The 19,318-nt window shown below is 42.2% G+C and overlaps 1 protein-coding gene across 3 annotated transcripts in view; it reads left to right on the forward strand.

Annotated features, from left to right (window-relative positions):
* The window catches only part of LOC122556776 (ran-binding protein 17-like), a 1,066,498-nt gene that overhangs the window by 665,054 nt on the left and 382,126 nt on the right, over window positions 1-19,318 (forward strand). For all 3 annotated transcript variants that reach the window (XM_043703926.1, XM_043703927.1, XM_043703928.1), the window contains one exon: window positions 4,486-4,589. In XM_043703926.1, the coding sequence (XP_043559861.1) occupies window positions 4,486-4,589 (104 nt within the window). The remainder of the gene's footprint in view (window positions 1-4,485; window positions 4,590-19,318) is intronic.

Below are 19,318 nucleotides of genomic sequence, written 5' to 3' on the forward strand. Positions count from 1 at the left end.
TAGGTCACCATGTGGTGTGATTGAGGATAAATCAAATAAGTCTAATGGGAAGAACATACAGAGTTGAAACTTTATTGCTGGAACAGCACAGCAGGTCAGGCAGCATCCAGGGAACAGGAGATTCGACGTTTCGGGCAATAAAGTTTCAACTTTGATCTCCAGCATCTGCAGACCTCACTTTCTCCTCGAAGAACATACAGAGCCAGGTTAATGAACAAATCAGCTCTAGCAGTCCTGAAGTATATTTACTTTAATGCAAGGAGTATCACAGGTAAACAGATGAGTTTAGAACCTGGGTTAGTACATGGGACTACAATGTGGTAACCATTACAGACAATTGAGAGAAAGGCAGGACTGGTAGCAGAAATGTTTCGGGGTTTAGAAGTTTCAGGTGAGATGGAGAGGGATGTAAAAGGAGTGGAGAGTTGCATTACTGATTCAGGAGAATGTCATAGCTAACTAAGAGAGGATATCTTGGCGGGCTCATCCAGCAAGATAATATGGGTAGAATCTAGAAATAAGAAAGGTCCATTTGATATGATAGCTTATATTAAAGGCCTCCCAGTAGAAGAACAAATATGTAAGTAGATCATGAAAATTCGTAAAAACAACATGATTGTTTTCATGGGTGATTTTAACTTGCCCAATACTCACTGGGATTCTGTTTGTGCTGAGCTGAGATGGGGCAGAATTTGTTAGGTGCATCCAGGAGGGTTTTCTTGAAACAAATATGTAGGTAGTCCAGCTAAGGAAGAATCACAGAATCCTTACAGTGTGGAAAGAACCCAGTTGGCCCATTAAGTCTTCACCAATCCTCCGAAGAGCATCCCACACAGACCCAGCTCCCTACCCTTTCCTGTAACCCCTCATTTACCACCTGGCCTGCACATCCTTTGAAACAATGGACAATTTAACATAGCCAGTCCACCTAACCTGAACCCCTTTGTTTTGTGAGAGGAAACCAGAGCACCTGGATGAAACCCATGCAGCTACATGGAGAACATGTAAACTTCACACACAGTCACCCAAGACTGGAATCAAACCTGGGTCCCTGGTACTGTGAGGCAGCACAGTTAGCCACTGAGCCACCGTGCTGCCACAGGGGCCTTTTATTGGGGGAGTGAGCCTGACCAGATGATCGAAATTTCAGAGGGAGAGTAGTTTGGGAACAGTGATCATAATTCCATAAGTTTTAAGATAGTTATGAATAAGGACTCATTAGAATTATGCAATCCTTGCAATGTGAAGCAGACCATTTGGCCCATTGAGTCACGTTGACCCTCCAAAGAGCATTTGCATAGACCCACTCCATCCCTGTAACATCGCAGTTCTCATAGCTAATCCACCTAGCCTGCACATCCCTTTTAGCATGGCCAATCCATGTAACCCACACATCTTTGGATTGTGCAAGGAAACCAGAGCACCCAGAGGAAACCCACGCAGACACAGGGAGGACATACAAACTCCACGCAGATGCTGTTGCCCAAAGCTGGAATCGAATCCATGTCCCTGGTGTTGTAAGGCAGCAGTGCTAACCACTGAGCCAATTCGTTCTTTTGTGAAAGTGCTGGAGGAAAACCAATCACAACAGTATTAGGCAGGAACCGAAGAAATTAGATTGAGTGCGCTGTTTGAGGGTAAATCCACATCAGACATATGGGAGTCTTTTAAAGGTCAGTTGACCAGAGTTCAGACCCAGCATGTTCCTTTGAGGATGAAAGATAAGGATGCAACCTCAAATCACAAGAAATATTGAAAGTTTAGTCAAAAATAAAACGGAAGTATATGTAAGGTTTCAGAAGCTGAAATCAAACAAGGTCCTTAAGGAGTATAAAGGAAGCAGAAAAAGAACTTGAACAAGAAATTAGGAGAGCTAGATAAGCCCATGAATGTCCTTGGCAAGTAGGATTAAGGAGAATGCCAAAGTAATTTGTACATATGTTAGGAGCAATTAGGGAATGAGTACGTCTACTCAAGGACAGAAAAGATCATTTATACATGGAGTCAGAGGAAGTATATGAGGTCCTTAATCACCAAGGGGAAAGACATGGATGATGGTAAAAGTATTGTGGGGGGAATGTTGATATTCTGAGGCATGTCAATATTAAGACAGAGCAGGTTTTTGAAGTCTTGATAAACATTAAGGTAATTAGATAAGTCCCCAGGCGCTAATAGGATCCATGGAATCTCAACAGTGCAGAAAGAGGCTATTCAGCTTATCAATTCTCCACCAACCCTATGAAGAGCTTCCCACCACATGAACCCACACGTGGTTTTTACCATTGCTAACCCACATAACCTGCACATCTCTGCAGACGACAGAGCTTTTTATTTAGCATGGTCAATCCACCTGCATATCTTTGGACTGTGGGAGGAAACTGGAGGACCCCGGAGGAAACCCATGCAAACTCTGGGAGAATATGCAAACTCCACATAGACAGTCACCCAAAGCTAGAATCGAACATGAATTGCTGGTACTATAAGGCAGCAGTGCCACTGTACTGAAGAAGGCAAGAAAGGAGATTACTGGGCGTTGGCAGAGATCTTTGTGTTCACTTTAACTACAGGCAAGATCCCAGAAAAATGGAGAATAGCCAGTGTTGTTCCTTTGTTTAAGGAGGGCAACGTGAATTATCCAGGAAATCATAGGCCGATAAAATTTATGTCATTGGTAGGGAAATTATTGGAAAAGATTCTTAGGGACAGGATTTGCTCACACCTGGAGATGAATGGATTTATTCGGGATAGTCTGTTTGACTTTGTGCACGGGAGTTCATGTCTCACTAACTTGTTTGAGTTTTTGAGGAAGTGAAAATGGCTGATATGGGTAGGGTAGTGGATGTTGTCTTAATGAACTTTACTAAAGGAATTGATAAGGTCCTTCATGGCATGCTGATGCAGGTGGTTAAGTCCCATGGGACCTACAGCGAGTTGGCAAGTTGGACACAGAATTAGCTTGGTCATAGAAGACAGTGTTTCGATCTCTGACTGGAGATCTGTGACTAGAGGTATTTTGCAAGGTTGTCAACATGTTGGGGTAAATTTTGAAAGTCTTTGGTGGTTTAAATTTTACAATGTTTCGAATGCAGAGGTGGAAAGGCTGATTCGTTTCAGCTGCCTTTCTCTGTGTCGTAACAGCAGATGGAACTAAATTGTATAATTATGAGCCAGTTGGAACAATATGTTTATCAGGGCAAGTATTAGGATTTTTAATTAAGGATGAAATTACTAAGTATCTCAGTGAAGGGTTCTTGTGGCATGGTGGCAGTGTCCCTGCCTCTGGACCAGGAGGCCCAAGTTTAAGTCCCACCTGTTCCAAAGTTGTGTAATAAATTCTCTGAGCAGGGTGATTAGAAATATATATATATTTTTTAAATTAAATACCTCAGTAATGATATGTAGGAACACCCAACAAAACATTTAAAAGTAAAAATATGTTTGGCAGAGCTGCTGGAATTCTTTGAAGAACTGACATATGCTCAATGCGGTGGATGTCAAGTCCTTGAATCTTAGGAAATTCTTGACCATGTTCCTCACAGGAGAGTTATTGGAGAAGGTTGAGCAATAGAAGATTGAAAAAGAGTGGGAAAAAAGGTTTTACTAAAATATGAGCAATGGCAAATAATTCTAGAATCAAAGGAAATTTTCCAATAAGACAGGATGGGCAAAAATGGCAGATTACATTTAATAGGGCTTTTGCCCGAAACGTCGATTTTACTGCTCCTTGGATGCTGCCTGAACCTACTGTGCTCTTCCAGCACCACTAATCCAGATTACATTTAATGTCTACATTTTGGGAAGGGAAATAATTATTTCACTTTGGAAGAGGATGAGTAAAAGGATTCAGAGGTTTGGGTTCACAGGAAAACAAAAGCAACACTTTGTTGTTAAAGTCACAGAGTATCTTGTGGGATAAGTACAGAAGAACAATGTTGAGATGTAATAGCAAACTTATATTAGGAGTTAATGAGACACCTGGAGTTCTGTGCATGGTTACAGCCTGTACATTGTCAGAAGAATATTGAGACTTCAGGGAGGGAGCAATACTGATTCACTAGGAACCTCCTGATATGCGAAAATACCGAAGCAAATAAAAACTTGCAGCATTAGAGTCATTTCAAGAAAATTAGGGAGTTTTTTGATGAAGCTTTTCATAATAATGAAAGAAATCTGGAAACAAATTCTTTCCAGTGGTTGGATTATCTAGAACAATGAGTATGATTGACAATAAGAATTGTAGGAAAGAGATCAGGAATAGCTGTGATATTTAGGTATGAAATGCACTGGTAATTTTGTTTCAATCATTAACTCTATGTTAACATTTTAGATTGTGGTGACATCTAGAGCTGTCTTCATGCTGATGGGAGATGTCAAAATTACAAGGATAACTATTGACTGAATAGAGTGGTGTGAAGCTTGAGTTCATGTCTTCCTCATTTTTATTGTCATAAAACTTTATTTTTCTTTTTTTATTTTACACTTAAGGTGAGGATGAAGATGAATTTGAGCTGTTCATGATGCCACTAACTACAACTTTTGAAAATCTGACACAGCTTTTCAATAGCAACTTCAAGCAAGACAAGGCCAAGGTATGTTTGTCCTTCTTATTTACCTTGCAAAATAAGATGTAACCAATGAATTGCTACATTAATTACCATTTGCTGTTTCAAAATATTTCATATACTCCTAGGAACCTCTATTATCCAAAGGACACAGGCGGGGAGTATTTCGTTCGGTTAAATGAGTTCCGGACAATCGAATGTCGGATAACATAGTTTAACTAAGCATCAGGACTTTGCAATCTTGCCGGATAATCCGATATTAGGATAATCAAATACTGGATAATTGAGGTTCCTTTGTATTGCAGTGATTTAAAGGTTACATTGACTACTGTTGTATGAAACACTTGAGCAATAAAAAGTTATGTGTACATGTTGAGACCTCAGGTCTCCAGAGGCAGTGAGAGTCGCGTTAATGTGTGTACTATGTGCAAATGTCAGTAAACTGTTAAAGTATGTAAATGGTAATTAACTTTGCATTTGAGCCGACATTCTGGCTTAACAACTGATGCATAGGTTCAAGAGCTGTCTGCATCTTGTTTCTTTGGTGAAACTTACGGGCTGGGAAGCTTTAAACTGCTGAAAGCGAAGACTGCAATCATATCTGGGTGAGCACTTCTTCTGAGTGTTATTATTACTACTTTACATATAATTCTCAATATCTGTCCTTTCACCTTGATCTGCCCTTCGCTGAATCAATAAATTATAGAATCTCTGCTGTCAGCCTTCACACAACTTAGAAATAGTTTGTGCAGCTCTACCTTGCACCTATGATAAATTACAAGACGAGGAGGAGGAGGAGGACCAGTAGCTGAAGGACCAGCAGAACCAACTTGCTTCTCCTCAGTCACTTGCCACTGCAAATAGCAGAGGGGATGGACACAGAAATCCATCTCAGAGAATGCAAGTCCCAAAAGCAGTACCTGCAGATACAGATCGACTATATGTGAGCATCACTGTCTCTGGAAACATAGGCTTTTATGACATCCCATTGTTGAAATCTGCATCCTCCTGTAACAAGACCACCTTCCCACTGGGCCAGGAGAGCAAACATTTGCAATGACTGTCAATGTGGCTGTCACCGAAGGCCATCCTCCTCTGGCTCTCTGCTTTTTCCTGAAGTTCTGTTCTTTCTGTTGGAAGGAGAGAAAGCAGAGAGTTGTGTTTGTGAAAAAAAGGCTTGAGTGGGAGGTGAGAAGGTCAACCTGAATAAACAGGTATAGACACAAACTGACATAATGATTAAAATGATATTAACTGTTTAGATGGGGATACAAGGTAGTACATAGGAATATATAATTTAGGCGCAGGAGTAGGTCATTCAGTCATTTGAACTTGCTATACCATTCAGTAAAATTACAACTGATTTGGTTATGATCTCAATTCCACTTTGCTGTCTTCCTCCCATATCCTTGTTTCCTTGTCTTTTGAAAATGCGTCGAATTGAAGTTTAAATAATTTCAATGATGCAGCCTCCTCAGTTTTCTAGGAAGAGAATTCATGCAGTAATAATTATCTATAAATTCTCTTCTGCAGAATTTCTCCTCATCTCCGTATTCTTAAACAGTGTCCTCTGCTTTCAACCTCTCCCAAAAGAGACAATGTAACAGAATCGTATAGTTTGTCAGAGGCCCTTCAATCCATCGAGTCCATACTGCCAAATATGTACTACTTCTACACTAGTCCACATTCCCTCACTAGGCCCATAGCCTTGAGTGTTATGACACTTCAAGTGATCATCCAAGTACTTTTTAAAGGTTGTGAGGTTCCCTCGTTTCAAGTATCCTCTCAGGCAGGGCATTTCAGTGCCCCACCATTCTTTTGCTGAAAAGGTTTTTTCTCAAATTCCCTGTGACCTCCTGATTTTTAAATTTAAATTATGCACCCTTGTTATTGACTATTTGAGAAAGGGGACCAGCTGCTTTCTAATCACATTCTCTATGCTCCTCATACATCTGTATAAGGTCCCCCTCTCACCTTCTCTGTTCTAAAGAAAACAATCTAAGCTTATCCAGCTTCTCTTCGACTAAAGGTGATATGCTGAAGACTTCAGCTGTGTCAGGCCCAGGTTAGTGATAACTTGCAGAATATTTTGGGCATTAAATTTGTGAATTTTGGATGTTGAAATTTGTGCACTGATCTGTCTGGATTTTGGTGGGCAAAACAGGTAGGGTGAAGCATTTGGTCAATTCCGACATCACTGTTTCGATAGATATGGTTCCAAGGGGAAGTGCCTTTATTGCCATGTCCGTGATGGAAAGAGTATTCAAAGTTTGTGAGAAGATTTATAGCTCGGGTGCTCGTTGTTGTGGTTGTGTTCACCAAGCTGGGAGTTTGTGTTGCAGACGTTTCGTCCCCTGTCTCGGTGACATCCTCAGTGCTTGGGAGCCTCCTGTGAAGCGCTTCTGTGAAGCGCTTCTGTGATCTTTCCTCCGGCATTTGTAGTGGTTTGCGTCAGATTCAAACCACTACAAATGCCGGAGGAAAGATCACATAAACGCTTCACAGGAGGCTCCCAAGCACTGAGGATGTCACTTAGACAGGGGACGAAACGTCTGCAACACAAACTCCCAGTTCGGCGAACACAACCACAACATGGAAAGAATATACTGCTAGCCCCCTTTTAGTCTTGGGCAGATGTCCCACATAGTCCACTAACACCTTGCTGAATGGTTCCACAGAAGCAGGTTCTACAAAACTTGATCACAACCTTATGCAACAATGTCCAGTAAAAATGCTGTTGACGGGAGCTTCCTTCTTTCATATACTGACATGCTCAGCCTTCAAAACCTTGTGACTTTACCATAAAATGTCCCTCAGTTCCTCAGCTGCACCACTATCTGGTGTATCACTTTCCCTTCTTTGTTTACAGGTCTGTGAGAGCAACTCCATTTCTCAGCAGCACTTCGTGTCTAATGTAGTCAGAGTGTATTTCTGCTGCATCTTCAGGATATGAGCAGTCTAAGCTGCTGCTTTTAACAGTGGATCAGTATATTGGGCTGCTACCAAGGAGGTTCCATTTATGGCCTTATGGCTTTTCCAGACTTCCAAAAACATTTCTGATAACCAAACCAGAGGACTCCATTGGCTTAGCTTGACACTCCATAGACCATGTGAACACACAATGAGGGAGAATGCCAGGCACTTTTTCCTGCAGCTGTTCCCTAACCTCAGCGGCCTTCTCGGAGTCACTGGGGAGGCTATTACCTTCGATCTTGCCAGATCATTGCTGAGGGACAGATCAATCCCATCCACAGGCAGAGTGGGGATGACTGCCACGATCACTGATCCTGACACAAGGACACACTCCAGATATACCTGTAAAGGAGGATGGCCATTTACCCTACTTCAATCCCTTTTCCAACTTCTCTGGTGTGAAGGTCATGCCTTTTCCCACAGTACGGTCTGGCAGCCCCATTATTCTGCATTATTCAGCACGGTGGCACAGTGGTTAGCACTGCTGCCTCACAGCGCCAGAGACCCGGGTTCAATTCCCGACTCAGGCGACTGACTGTGTGGAGTTTGCACATTCTCCCTGTGTCTGCGTGGGTTTCCTCCGGGTGCTCCGGCTTCCTCCCACAGTCCAAAGATGTGCAGGTCAGGTGAATTGGCCATGCTAAATTGCCCGTAGTGTTAGGTAAAGGGGTAAATGTAGGGAAATGGGTGGTTTGCGCTTCAGCGGGTCGGTGTGGACTTGTTGGGCCGAAGGGCCTGTTTCCACACTGGAAGTAATCTAATCTAATCTACCATATCACACTTGCTCAGCTAACTCTGGGGGGATGTGACCACCTTTATTTTGGATTCAATATACCAGTAACTCTCAGGGATTCATTTAATTAACTTCATCCGCACTCTCAGAAGTGCCTTCAGAGGGATTTGCAGCCACAGTCAGTGCCATAGCTTAGCCTACTAAGGAATGTATGTGACCAATAAATCCCGGCAATTTTTCCTGTGGTCTCCAACAGTTGGAGCAGACATATAATGCATTTTGGCATTTAAAGTACACAGACTTTTTCCTCTTTCTTTTTCACCACCATTTCTATTCTCAGAAGGACTTCCCTCTTTCCCATGGGTCTCAGTTTTCTGTCACCCTCCCAATTCTACCTTTTCCAATTGTTTGATGGTGACTTAGAGAGAGAACAGGGGTTTGTGGATCAGCCAATGTGCTTGTTTGCATAGACCCAGTGACTCACTGAACCTATAGGTGTATTCTTATTGGGACAGGAGGTTAGTTAGCTCGGTTGGCTGGAAAACTGGTTGGCAATGCAGGATGATGCCAACAGCATGAGTTGATTTCCTGTGCTAGCTGAGGTTATCATGAAGGACCCTCCGTCTCAATCTTTCCTCTTGCCTGAGGTGTGGTGATCCTTAGATTTGTAGCACCACCAGTCGTCTCTATCTAATGCGAAACCAGCATATGATCTGGCAAGTTTACCTTTTTTATGCTGATTGGGAAGGGTATGGAATTTGTAAACTTCTCTCAAGAGCAACTAATTCGTGGAAGATTTCTTAACTGGCTTCTGTCTTCAGTGGCTATACCCACTGGTCAAAGCAAGTTTTTCAAATTCCAGGTACAGTACATAGAACATAGAACAGTACTGCTGTATGATCCCTTTTGTCCTCGATGTTGTGCCGACCTTTTATCCTAGTCTAAGATCAAACTAACCTGATACCCTTCATTTTACTATAATCCATGTGCCTTTCCATGATTCTCTTAAATGTCCCTAATGTCTCCAATCACTTGAAAAGGATGCCCCCTCATGATAACCATTTCCACCCTGGGAACAAGTCTCTGGCTAGCAACTCTATCTATACCTCTCATCATTTTGTACACCTCTATCAAATCACTTGTCATCCTTCATCGTTCCAATGAGAAAAGCCCTCACTCCCTCACCCTTTCTTGAAGAGACATTGCCTCCAGTCCAGGCAGCATCCTGGTAAATCTCGTCTGCACCCTCTCTTTTTTTGTATGTATATATTTATTGAAAGAATTTTTCACTCTTTTACAAAAAACAAACCAAAAATGTTATAAAAGTACAAAAGTACGGAAAAGTAGAAATATCGTACTATTATATTACAGTAGCGCTGACTATAAACTGCCTACTATTCTTCAAGATAGTCGTCTCATTTATTTAACTTAACCCAAATTAGCATAAACTCAAATTAAATAAAATAACATTAAACTAAATTACAATTCACTAAAATTAAATTACACTACATTGTACTATATTACATTGCTCCACTCGCCGCACCTCCAACAAGGCTCTTGTCCATGGGAGCAGCAGTTATTATACCCGTATTTACTAGGCTGCCACAGCACACCCCCACCACCAGAGTCCCCGGACCACCATATACGGCCCTCGTGGCCCTAATCAATACCGGCAACAGATCCATGTCTATGTAATTTAGAAAGGGCATTCTGTAGTGCACCATACTTGTCAGGTAATCTTGAGGGATGTGCTCCAGCACAAGTCTGTGCCACCCTGCAAGACCTGGAGGCTGTTCTTCCTCGCACAGTGTGTAAAAATTTGAATAACGTCTTTCCGTGCTTACCCAAGGAGGGAAGATTTGGTAGTCCAAAAAGGAGGGACCCCGGATCCTCCCTAACTTCTATTCCCAGGATCTTCTCCAGCTCATTCACTATGCCCACCCCACCCCCTGCCAAGTATCCTCGGATCTTGTAACAGGACCAAAAGCAATGTGTAAGGGTGCCAATACTGTTTTTACATTTGGGACATTTCGGGGAAGATCCTTTCTTAAACTTTGCTAACCTCTCTGGTGCCATATGGGCCCTGTGGAGGATCTTCAGTTGTATCACTTGTGCCTTATTACATACTGAAATTTTCTTTACATTCCCCCATGTATCCTTCCATGTTTCCGATGAGATTTCTTCTCCTAACTCCTGACTCCGAATCTCATGGAATCTCTCCATATCTCCTAAGTCATTCCCTCTCTGCAGATGATATATGGTACTAAATGAGAGAGCGCCCCCACATCGGAGCACTCTTCGTTCAATATCCAACTTGTAGTGCTGGGCCAAGAGTGTGGTCTTCTTCTGTATGTAACCCATAACCTGGAAATATCGGAAAAAGTCCCTATTAGGGATTCAGTATTTCTGACCTAACTGGCTGAAAGACATCAAGACCTCTCCCTCAAATAAATCTCCCATACAGGAGATTCTGTTACTCTCCCAAGCTCTGAAGCCGGAGTCCATTGACCCTGGTCTAAGTCCTGGGGCTCTCACTAACAGGTGAACGGCGAAGTCTTAAGCAATTGGCCTCACCCTGCTGCATTATATTACATGCTTTTACCGTATTTACGATAATTAGACCTTCACAGTACACAACTACTGATCTCATTTTATCCATGAACAGTAAGTTTATTAGCGGACATCCCACCTGTGAGGCTTCAACATCAAGCCATTTCGACTTTGAGTCATTGCGTACCCATTCGTCTATATATGACAACAGTACTCCTGTTTGGTATCTCTTCACATCTGGGAGGTCCATGCACCCATATCCTGCGGAAGTTGCAGCTTGGTAAATTTAATTAGGGGGCGCCTATGGCACTAAATAAATGTTCCAAGCCATCCTGCAAATCTTCTCAGCACCTATTTGGGTAATAGCACCGGGAGCATCCTCATAGGATATAATAACTAAGGAAGAACATTGATTCTAATCAAGGCAATGCAGCCTAGCCATGATATGGGTAGTCCCTCCCATCGCTGCAGGTCCTGTTTTATTCTTTCAAACAGCTATGTAAAGTTAGCTCTGTACAGCTGCCAGAGGTAAAGGGTAATAAAAATTCCCAGATAGAGAAAACCTTTCTGTGACCATCTAAAAGGCAACTCCATTCTATCCTTTAGCTTCAGTACTTCCTGAAGAAGGGCTAATGCCCGAAACGTCGATTCTCCTGTTCCCTAGATGCTGCCTGACCTGCTGCGCTTCTCCAGCAACACATTTCCATCTTCGGTACTTCCACCAATCCCCCCAGGGGCATGATTTCAATTTTGTGAAATTTATCCTGTATCCTGAAAAGCTGCCGAATAATTTAATTTTTTGTATTAGCCGGAGTATGGACTTTTCGGGGTTCGCCAAAAACAGATGGACATCGTCCGCATAGAGAGTGATTTTGTGTTTGCCAACTCCCACCTTTGGTGCCATTATTTCAGGGTCCTTTCAGATAGCCTCTGCCAGTGGTTCAAGTCCCAAGGTAAACAGCAGCAGCGACAGGGGACATCCCTATCAGCTACCCCTCCCCACACTAAAATTGTTCAATTTGACCCCATTTGTGATAACCACCGCCTTGGGGTCTCCATATAACACTGTCACTCACCTGGCGAAGGTCCCTCACTGACCAAAATGATCTAAAACAGCAAAGAGATACGACCATTTCCCACCCTATCAAAAGCCTTTTCTGCATCCAGGGAGGCCATCAAACCCAGAATCATTCTCTGCTGACATATTTGCATTATATTCAATACCCATCTGATATTGTTGGAGGAGCTGCAGCCCTTGATAAAACCGGTCTGGTTCTCTTATATTAACAGGCAGCACCCTCTCCAATCTCACAGCCCACATCTTTGATAGGATTTTAAAATTTACATTGAACAACAAGATGGGTCTATACGACGTGCAATCCTTCGGGGTCTTTCCCTTTCTTTAAAATAAGGGAGATATTAGTCTCCCTAAGAGAGGGAGGCAGTCCTGGCTATACAAATTACTATACATCTCCAGCAGTGGTTCAGCCAACATGTGTATGAACTCCTTGTAAAATTCTCTCACCTGGACGGAGTGCCATACAACCTTAGAGCTGCCTTACCATCTCTTGCACCTCCTGTTATGTCTTCTGGCTGTTTCTGTTATTAATTGCTTTTCCTTATACTGCTGGAATTGCACTAGGACCAGGCGAGGCTGCTGGGCCGGCCTGGACCTACGCATCATGACCTGGTGGGCCCACTCCACTGTCACCTGGCTCAACTCGATCTCCAGCCCTAGCATCTCCAGGAGCCACCTCTCAAAAAAATCAGCAAGGTTCTCACCTTCTTCATGTTTCGGTAAACCCACAATCCGTAGATTTTTTCTCTCCGCCCTCAATTTTCGAGGTTGTCTACTTGTTCCTGCAGGGCCTGAACCTGGCCTTCCATGGTTCGGACTCGCCCCTTGGAGTCCTCCGAGGCCTCGGTCCTCTGTTCCACCGCTTCTATACACTGATCCAAACCCTGGACCTCCTGCCCATGCTTTGTCAGCATGGCAGTAATTGGTTCCAGCGCTCGCTCGATTTTCTTACTGAGTTTTGCGAACCCCATTAGTAAGTGCAGTTGCTCAACTGAATGTAAGGGCACCGCCACGAGAGTTGAGGTGGGAGTTGAGGTAACAGCTGTGGGTGTGCCGGATATCGTAGGGGAGTGCGCTGCCTGCTGCGCTCCCTTTGCTCCCTTTCCCTTGGATGTCTTAATTTCAGCTCCAGATCTGTCAAATCTTAATTTAAAAGGCCCTAGGTATTCTACCTACTTTACATTATAAACTTTCCTCAGGGGTGGCTAATGGGGGGGTGGGGTAGGTGCCCACGTTGGCTGGGGTGTGGCACAGAGCCCAATACAGCAGACTGTTCAGACTGCCGCCATCTTAAATTCTACCCGACTACCCCCCGCACTCTCTCTAAAGCTTCCACATTCTTCCTAATGAGGCAACCAGATCTGAACACAGTATTCCAAGTGTGGTCTAACCAGGGCTCTATGAAGCTGCAGCATAACCTTGTGATGCTTAAACTCAATCCCGCTGTTAATGAAAGTGAACACACCATACTCCTTAACAACCCTGTCAACTTGGGTGGCAACTTTGAGGGATCTATGGACGCGATCCCTCTGTTCCTCCACAATGCCAAAAGTCCTGCCTTTAACCCTGTAATCTGCACTCAAATTCAATCTTCCAAAATAAATCACTTCACACTTTTCCATCTGTCACTTCTCAGCCCAGTTCTGCATCCTGTCAATGTCCTGTTGCAACCTACAACAGCCCTCCACACTATCCACAACTCCACCAACCTTGGTGTCATAAGCAATCTTACTAACTCACCCTACCACGTCGTCATCCAAGTCATTTATAAAATTCACAACGAGCAGAGATCCGATAGTAGGTGGAATACTTTCCACCTACTATCACCCTCTGTCTTCTATGGGCCAATCAATTCTGTGTTCTGACAGCTAAATTTCCCTGTATCCCATGCATCTTTACTTTCTGAATGAGCCTACCATGAAGAACCTTAACAAACGCCTTGCTAAAATCCAATTACACCACATCCACTATTCTACTTTCATCAATGTGTTTTGTCACATCCTCAAAGAATTCAATAATGCTTGTGAGGCATGACCTGCCCCTCACTATCTTTAATCATACAATGCTTTCCAAATATTACTAAATCCTGTCTCAGAATCCTCTCCAATAATTTTCATATTACCAACATAAGACTGACTGGTCTGTAATTCCCAAGGTTATCCCTATTCCCTTTCTTGAACAAGGGAATAACATTTGCCACCCTCCAAACACCTGGCACTACTCCAGTGGACAGTGGGGATGCAAAGATCACCGTCAAAGGTGCAGCAACTCTTCCCTCGCTTCCTGTAGTAACCTTGGATATATCCCATCTGGTCCAGGCACTTATCTATCCTCATGTTTTTTAAAATTTTCAGCACATCGTCCTTTTAACTTCAACCTATTTGAGCATATCAGCTTGTTTCACTCTGTCCTCACAAACGAAGCCAAGTATTCATTAAGGACCTCCCCCACCTCTTCCAACTCCAGGCACAAGTTCATTCCAGTATCCCTGATTCACCCTACCCTCACTCTGGCCATCCTCTTGTTCCTCACATAAGTGTGGAACACCTTGGAATTTTCTTTAATCCTACCCATTAAGGCTTTTTCATGCCCCCTTCTAGCTCACCTAAGTCCATTCTGCAGTTCCTTCCTGGCTACCTTGTAACCCTCTAAAGCCCTGTTGGGTCCTTGCTTCCTCAACCTTAAGTAAGCTTCTTTCTTCCTCATGGGCTAGATGTTCCACATCGCTTGTTATCCAAGGTTCCTTCGCTCTACCATCCCTTCCTAGCCTCAGTGGGACAAACCTATTCTGCACTCGCAACAAGTGCTCCCTAAACAGCTTCCACTTTTCTGTCGTGCATTTCCCTGAGAATATCTGTTTCCAATTTATGTTCCTGCCTAATAGCATTGTAAATTCCCCTCCCCCAATTAAATACTTTCCCATACTGTCTGTTTCTATCTCTCTCCATGAGTATAGTAAAGGTCAGGGAGTTGTGATCACTATCACCAAAATGCTCTCCCACTGAGAGGTCTGACATATGACCTGTTTTGTTGCCAAGCATCCAATCCAACATGGCCTCCCCTCTCGTCAGCCTATCTACATATTGAGTTAGGATATTGACTGTAGATAATGGAGGTCTAAAACAGAAACAGAACTTACTGGATAAACTGTGTTGAAGGTCTGCAGGTCTGGACTCAAAATGACTATTTTTTTCTCTTCACAGACACTGAGCTGCTGAGTTCTCCAGCAATTTCTGTCCAAGTACTTATAGTTCGGCCATTTTCTGAGTATATGGGAGATGATATGCCTCTGGCACGAACTGGTATGCATTTAATGAAGCTTTTTTTTACTAGCTCATAATTGGTGGTACATTTCTTGAGCAAGAGGAAATAATTTTTCTGCAGTTTTCCCAAATGCCTACACTGCATTAATAAGGACTTGTGTTAGACTGGCCACCTTAACTGCTGTAATATTCATTAGGAAGAAATGAAGAAAGCTCTGCCCCTGCCTCCTCAAACTTAGGCATCTCAGCAAACTCATTTAATTTGTACCACCCTGAAGTTTAAGCCAATGAAATCTTCATGGACATTTGTGGTGTGCCTGCTCCTCAGTTTGAGTTGCCTTTGTTCAAATTCCTTTTCTTGCCATTTTTCCTGAACTTTCTTTTTTCTCCTTGTTCTTTCCTCCCTTTCCTGTTTCTCTCTTTTTTTCCCTTTCCTCCCTCTTTGTCTTTTTCTTAAATTTTCATTTCCACTGCTCCAATCTCAATCTCTCTTCCACAACATCATGTTTTATTATACTCAGTTTCCACCTATAAACCATTGACCAACCATTTTAAAATTTTGGGTCTCCTGTCTTTCTGGTGAAATTTTGATCCCAAGTGTCTTGCTAAATCTTCCAACTGTTCAAGGAACAGAACTTTTGAATCCTCTAATTCTACTAGGAACATGCTGGCATTAAATCTAGACAATTCCAAACTGTAGGAATGCAACCTTGAAAACGTTTTTTGTGATTTTTTAAAAGTTGGTTCCAAAGACAGTTTCCCATTCTCATTTCTTTTTGTTTTGTCTATGGATTCTCACATAATGGCACAAGTCTCCAATTTGTTGTCTTGAGACACCAGGCAAAGATACCCAGTTGCAGACAGCACACGCCAAATCTAAAGTCCTCAGATGAGGAAAGATGAACCAGCTCCTTTTGGTTATTCACCACCTCCTCAGTCAATTGCAACAAGGTTCATTTTAAAAAGTACCCTTCCCTTTTGGGTACCTTCCTCCCAGACCCAAATGTACTTATTTTTTAAAAGCAGATATTTAACAAGCCTTTCTTGAGTTACTAAAAAATGAATTCATTCATCACTAAACACGAAATTAGATAGTAATGGAACACACAAACAAACAACATAGAAATGAGGTATAAGTTCAAAAATTTAGAAAGAGATGTCACAGCCTTTATTGGATAGCATTCGTAGCATTGACATTAGTGGTTGAGCAGTCGATCTTAAGATTTTTGGTTTTGTAGATTTATTGAAATTTCTTCTCCTGAATCCTTTTGAACTGGCTGGCAGCACTCAGAGTGAAAGAGAATCCTTCCTTTTGTTTTACGTGCAGTTGCAAGTGTGTCTAAAATAGCAGTTCTTAAAGCACACTCATTCATGTAGTAGCATATTCAACCAATAATACGCAAACTAGTATTATAGTCAGTTTCTAACTCCTTTTTTTTGTGTATTCCTGGAGGTAATACAAACATGTCTTCAATAGATGGTTTTCAGCTGAGACGGAAAATAATTTGTCTCCCCACCACCCCTACCACCTTGTATCTCTTCCTGTATAAAGTTTCACTGATACTTTACAGGTGTGGCTTTCCACAGCTTCACACATGACTCTCTAATTCGTCAGTGAATTTAGATCCACAGTTTTTCTTTCTCTGGAGCAGCCTTTTTTTTCAATAAAACACATACATTTTGGAATCAAAAGTAATAGAATGTCTCTAAATACTTACTGGTTCTGGTCTTTTCTCCTAATATTGACAAAACCATTGCACTTAAATGATTTTTTTTATCTCATGCCAGAGCCTTCAAAAATCTGAGGCCTTGGTCTCCTTTCTGTTCCTGTAATTATTAAAGACACAGGATCAATGTATAATTTGCTACTTTAGCTCATTGCTGGGCCTATTAATTATAAATCTGACATTTGACATATTCAAAATCGCATCCTACCTACCTTCTCTGAATGACCAGGAAATCTGGAGAATGTGAATGATGTCTCTGACTTAAAGTGGCACAACAAAACGGATGCCATAGCAAACATGTTCCCAACTCACAACTGGCCTCCTTGCTGCTTGTAGCTCTGTTAAGAACCTACACCACCTCCTCCACCCACAAACCTCCCACCCCACATACACACACACACACACAAATGACTCTATTTAAATGTTTGCAAAAAATCAACAATGAAGTACAGTAGTTTAAGGAAACGCGGCTATAAATAAGATCAGGAGAGCTGGTAACATTTAATTAATTGTTTTAATACATATTAGTGGGAACAATCAGAAGGGAAAGTAGACTGAGAGAGAAAGAGAATTGGGAAGGTCAATAAAATGTAGAGGGTAATAAATCGGCAGATGAAAACAAAAATGGAAAGCGGTAGACTGGAATGGAAGGGTACATAATGATGAATAGAAAGGAAATTAAACAAATATACAGCAATTTATATAGAGGAGAGATTGAGGACAGTGGACATGTGTCAACAAAGAACTCGCAAATTATAAGGTTATGAGAGAAAAAATGTGTTGATGAATAAACAACATGAACTAAAAATGAGAGAATTATTGAGGTAAAGAAGCATTTTTGGATCATGTGACTGCTTATCAGTAAGATTTTTTTCTCCTTTATATGCGCAAGATATCAAGACAACCCAGATTGGGGTTGAAGTTATTAAATATGAGATTATATGAATAACAATATATCAATAATTCAGAGAAGGCATTACAGATTTTAGACGAAAAGGAATAGGAACAGGAATAGGCTATTTGGCCCCACAAGCTTGATCCGACATACCTCACATTCATTTTCCCGCTCTTTCCTTATAACCCTTGATTCTATTACTTATTAAGGGTATATCTATCACAGCCTTAAAAATACACAGAGGTTCTATGACTCTACCTCCACAGCTTTCGGTGTCAAGGAGTACTGAAGACTCCTGTAAGAGAAGAAATTTGTCCTCATCTCTCAGTCTTAAATAGGCTCTTCCTAATTCTGAGACATTGCTCTCTACTCCCAAACTCTCCCATGAGGGGAAATGTCTTCTCAGCATTTACCCTGTCAAGCCCCTAAAGAATCTGATAATCCTATCCTCCAATGAAATGATAACTTCCTTTAAATAAGGGGGCCAAAACTGCTTAGAGTACTCCAGATAGGATCTTATCTACAAATTTTACAATTACAGTAAATGTTCCCTATTCTGATACTCCATCCCCCTTGAAATAAGGGCCAACATTCCATTAGCGTTCCTAACTACTTACTGCACCTGTGTGCTAGCTTTCTGTGTTTCCTAAGATGGCAGGAGACCGATCCAATTGTACGATATAGGTTAAAGTGGAAGAATAGTTTCTAATTTAAATGGGGACTGGACTTTCAGTCTCTGCTGGAGCCAACTTTGGAGGCATGTAGGAGCTAAAATTGGCAATGCCAACCACTACCCTGCTCCATGGTTCAGCATGGTGGCTCAGTGGTTAGCACTGCTGCCTTGCTGCCGCAGAACCAGGGACTCTGGATTTGATTCCAGCCTCAGGAGTTCGCACATTCTCCGGGTACTCCGATTTCCTCCCAAAGTCCAAGGATGTACAGTTAGGTGGTTTGACAAGCACAATGTCCAGGGGTGTGCAGGTTAGATGGGCATGCAGTTGCATGGGAAATGCAGGGTTACAGGGATAGGTTGGGTCTCGATGGGATGCTCTTTGGAGGATTGGTGTGAACCTAATGGGCCAAATGGCCTGCTTCTACATTGTAGGGATACATCCAAACTCTGACTATATTTGAGGAGGTGAGGTTGAATGATGGCAGGGCTACCCGTCAACATACAATGGGTCGCTGATCAGACTCATTTAAAAATAAAATTGCGACTAGCTAATTGACTTTAATTGGTATTTTCCAGTCAGTTTCCAGTTTCCCACAGGCAAGATGATGTACTTAAAGATATCCTCTTGGCGGCAGTCTGGGTTGTGGCCAGTACTTGATGCAGGCCTAGAGGCCCCCTGAACAAGAGCAGCCACCCTTTAGGGTTAAATACCCCTATTGTCTCTGATAGTGGTAGCTCAACTCCAAAAAGCAATTTTTGATTAAGAGTACAAAAAAAAACTCTGGTACCTCCATCTTGAAACACTTGCTTTTTGAATAACCTAAGAAGCTTTTAGCTCCGTTTGCTGAATGGCTGGTTTATAAT

The sequence above is a fragment of the Chiloscyllium plagiosum genome, chromosome 14, assembly GCF_004010195.1.
Source record: "Chiloscyllium plagiosum isolate BGI_BamShark_2017 chromosome 14, ASM401019v2, whole genome shotgun sequence".
Classification (NCBI taxonomy): Eukaryota; Metazoa; Chordata; class Chondrichthyes; order Orectolobiformes; family Hemiscylliidae; genus Chiloscyllium; species Chiloscyllium plagiosum.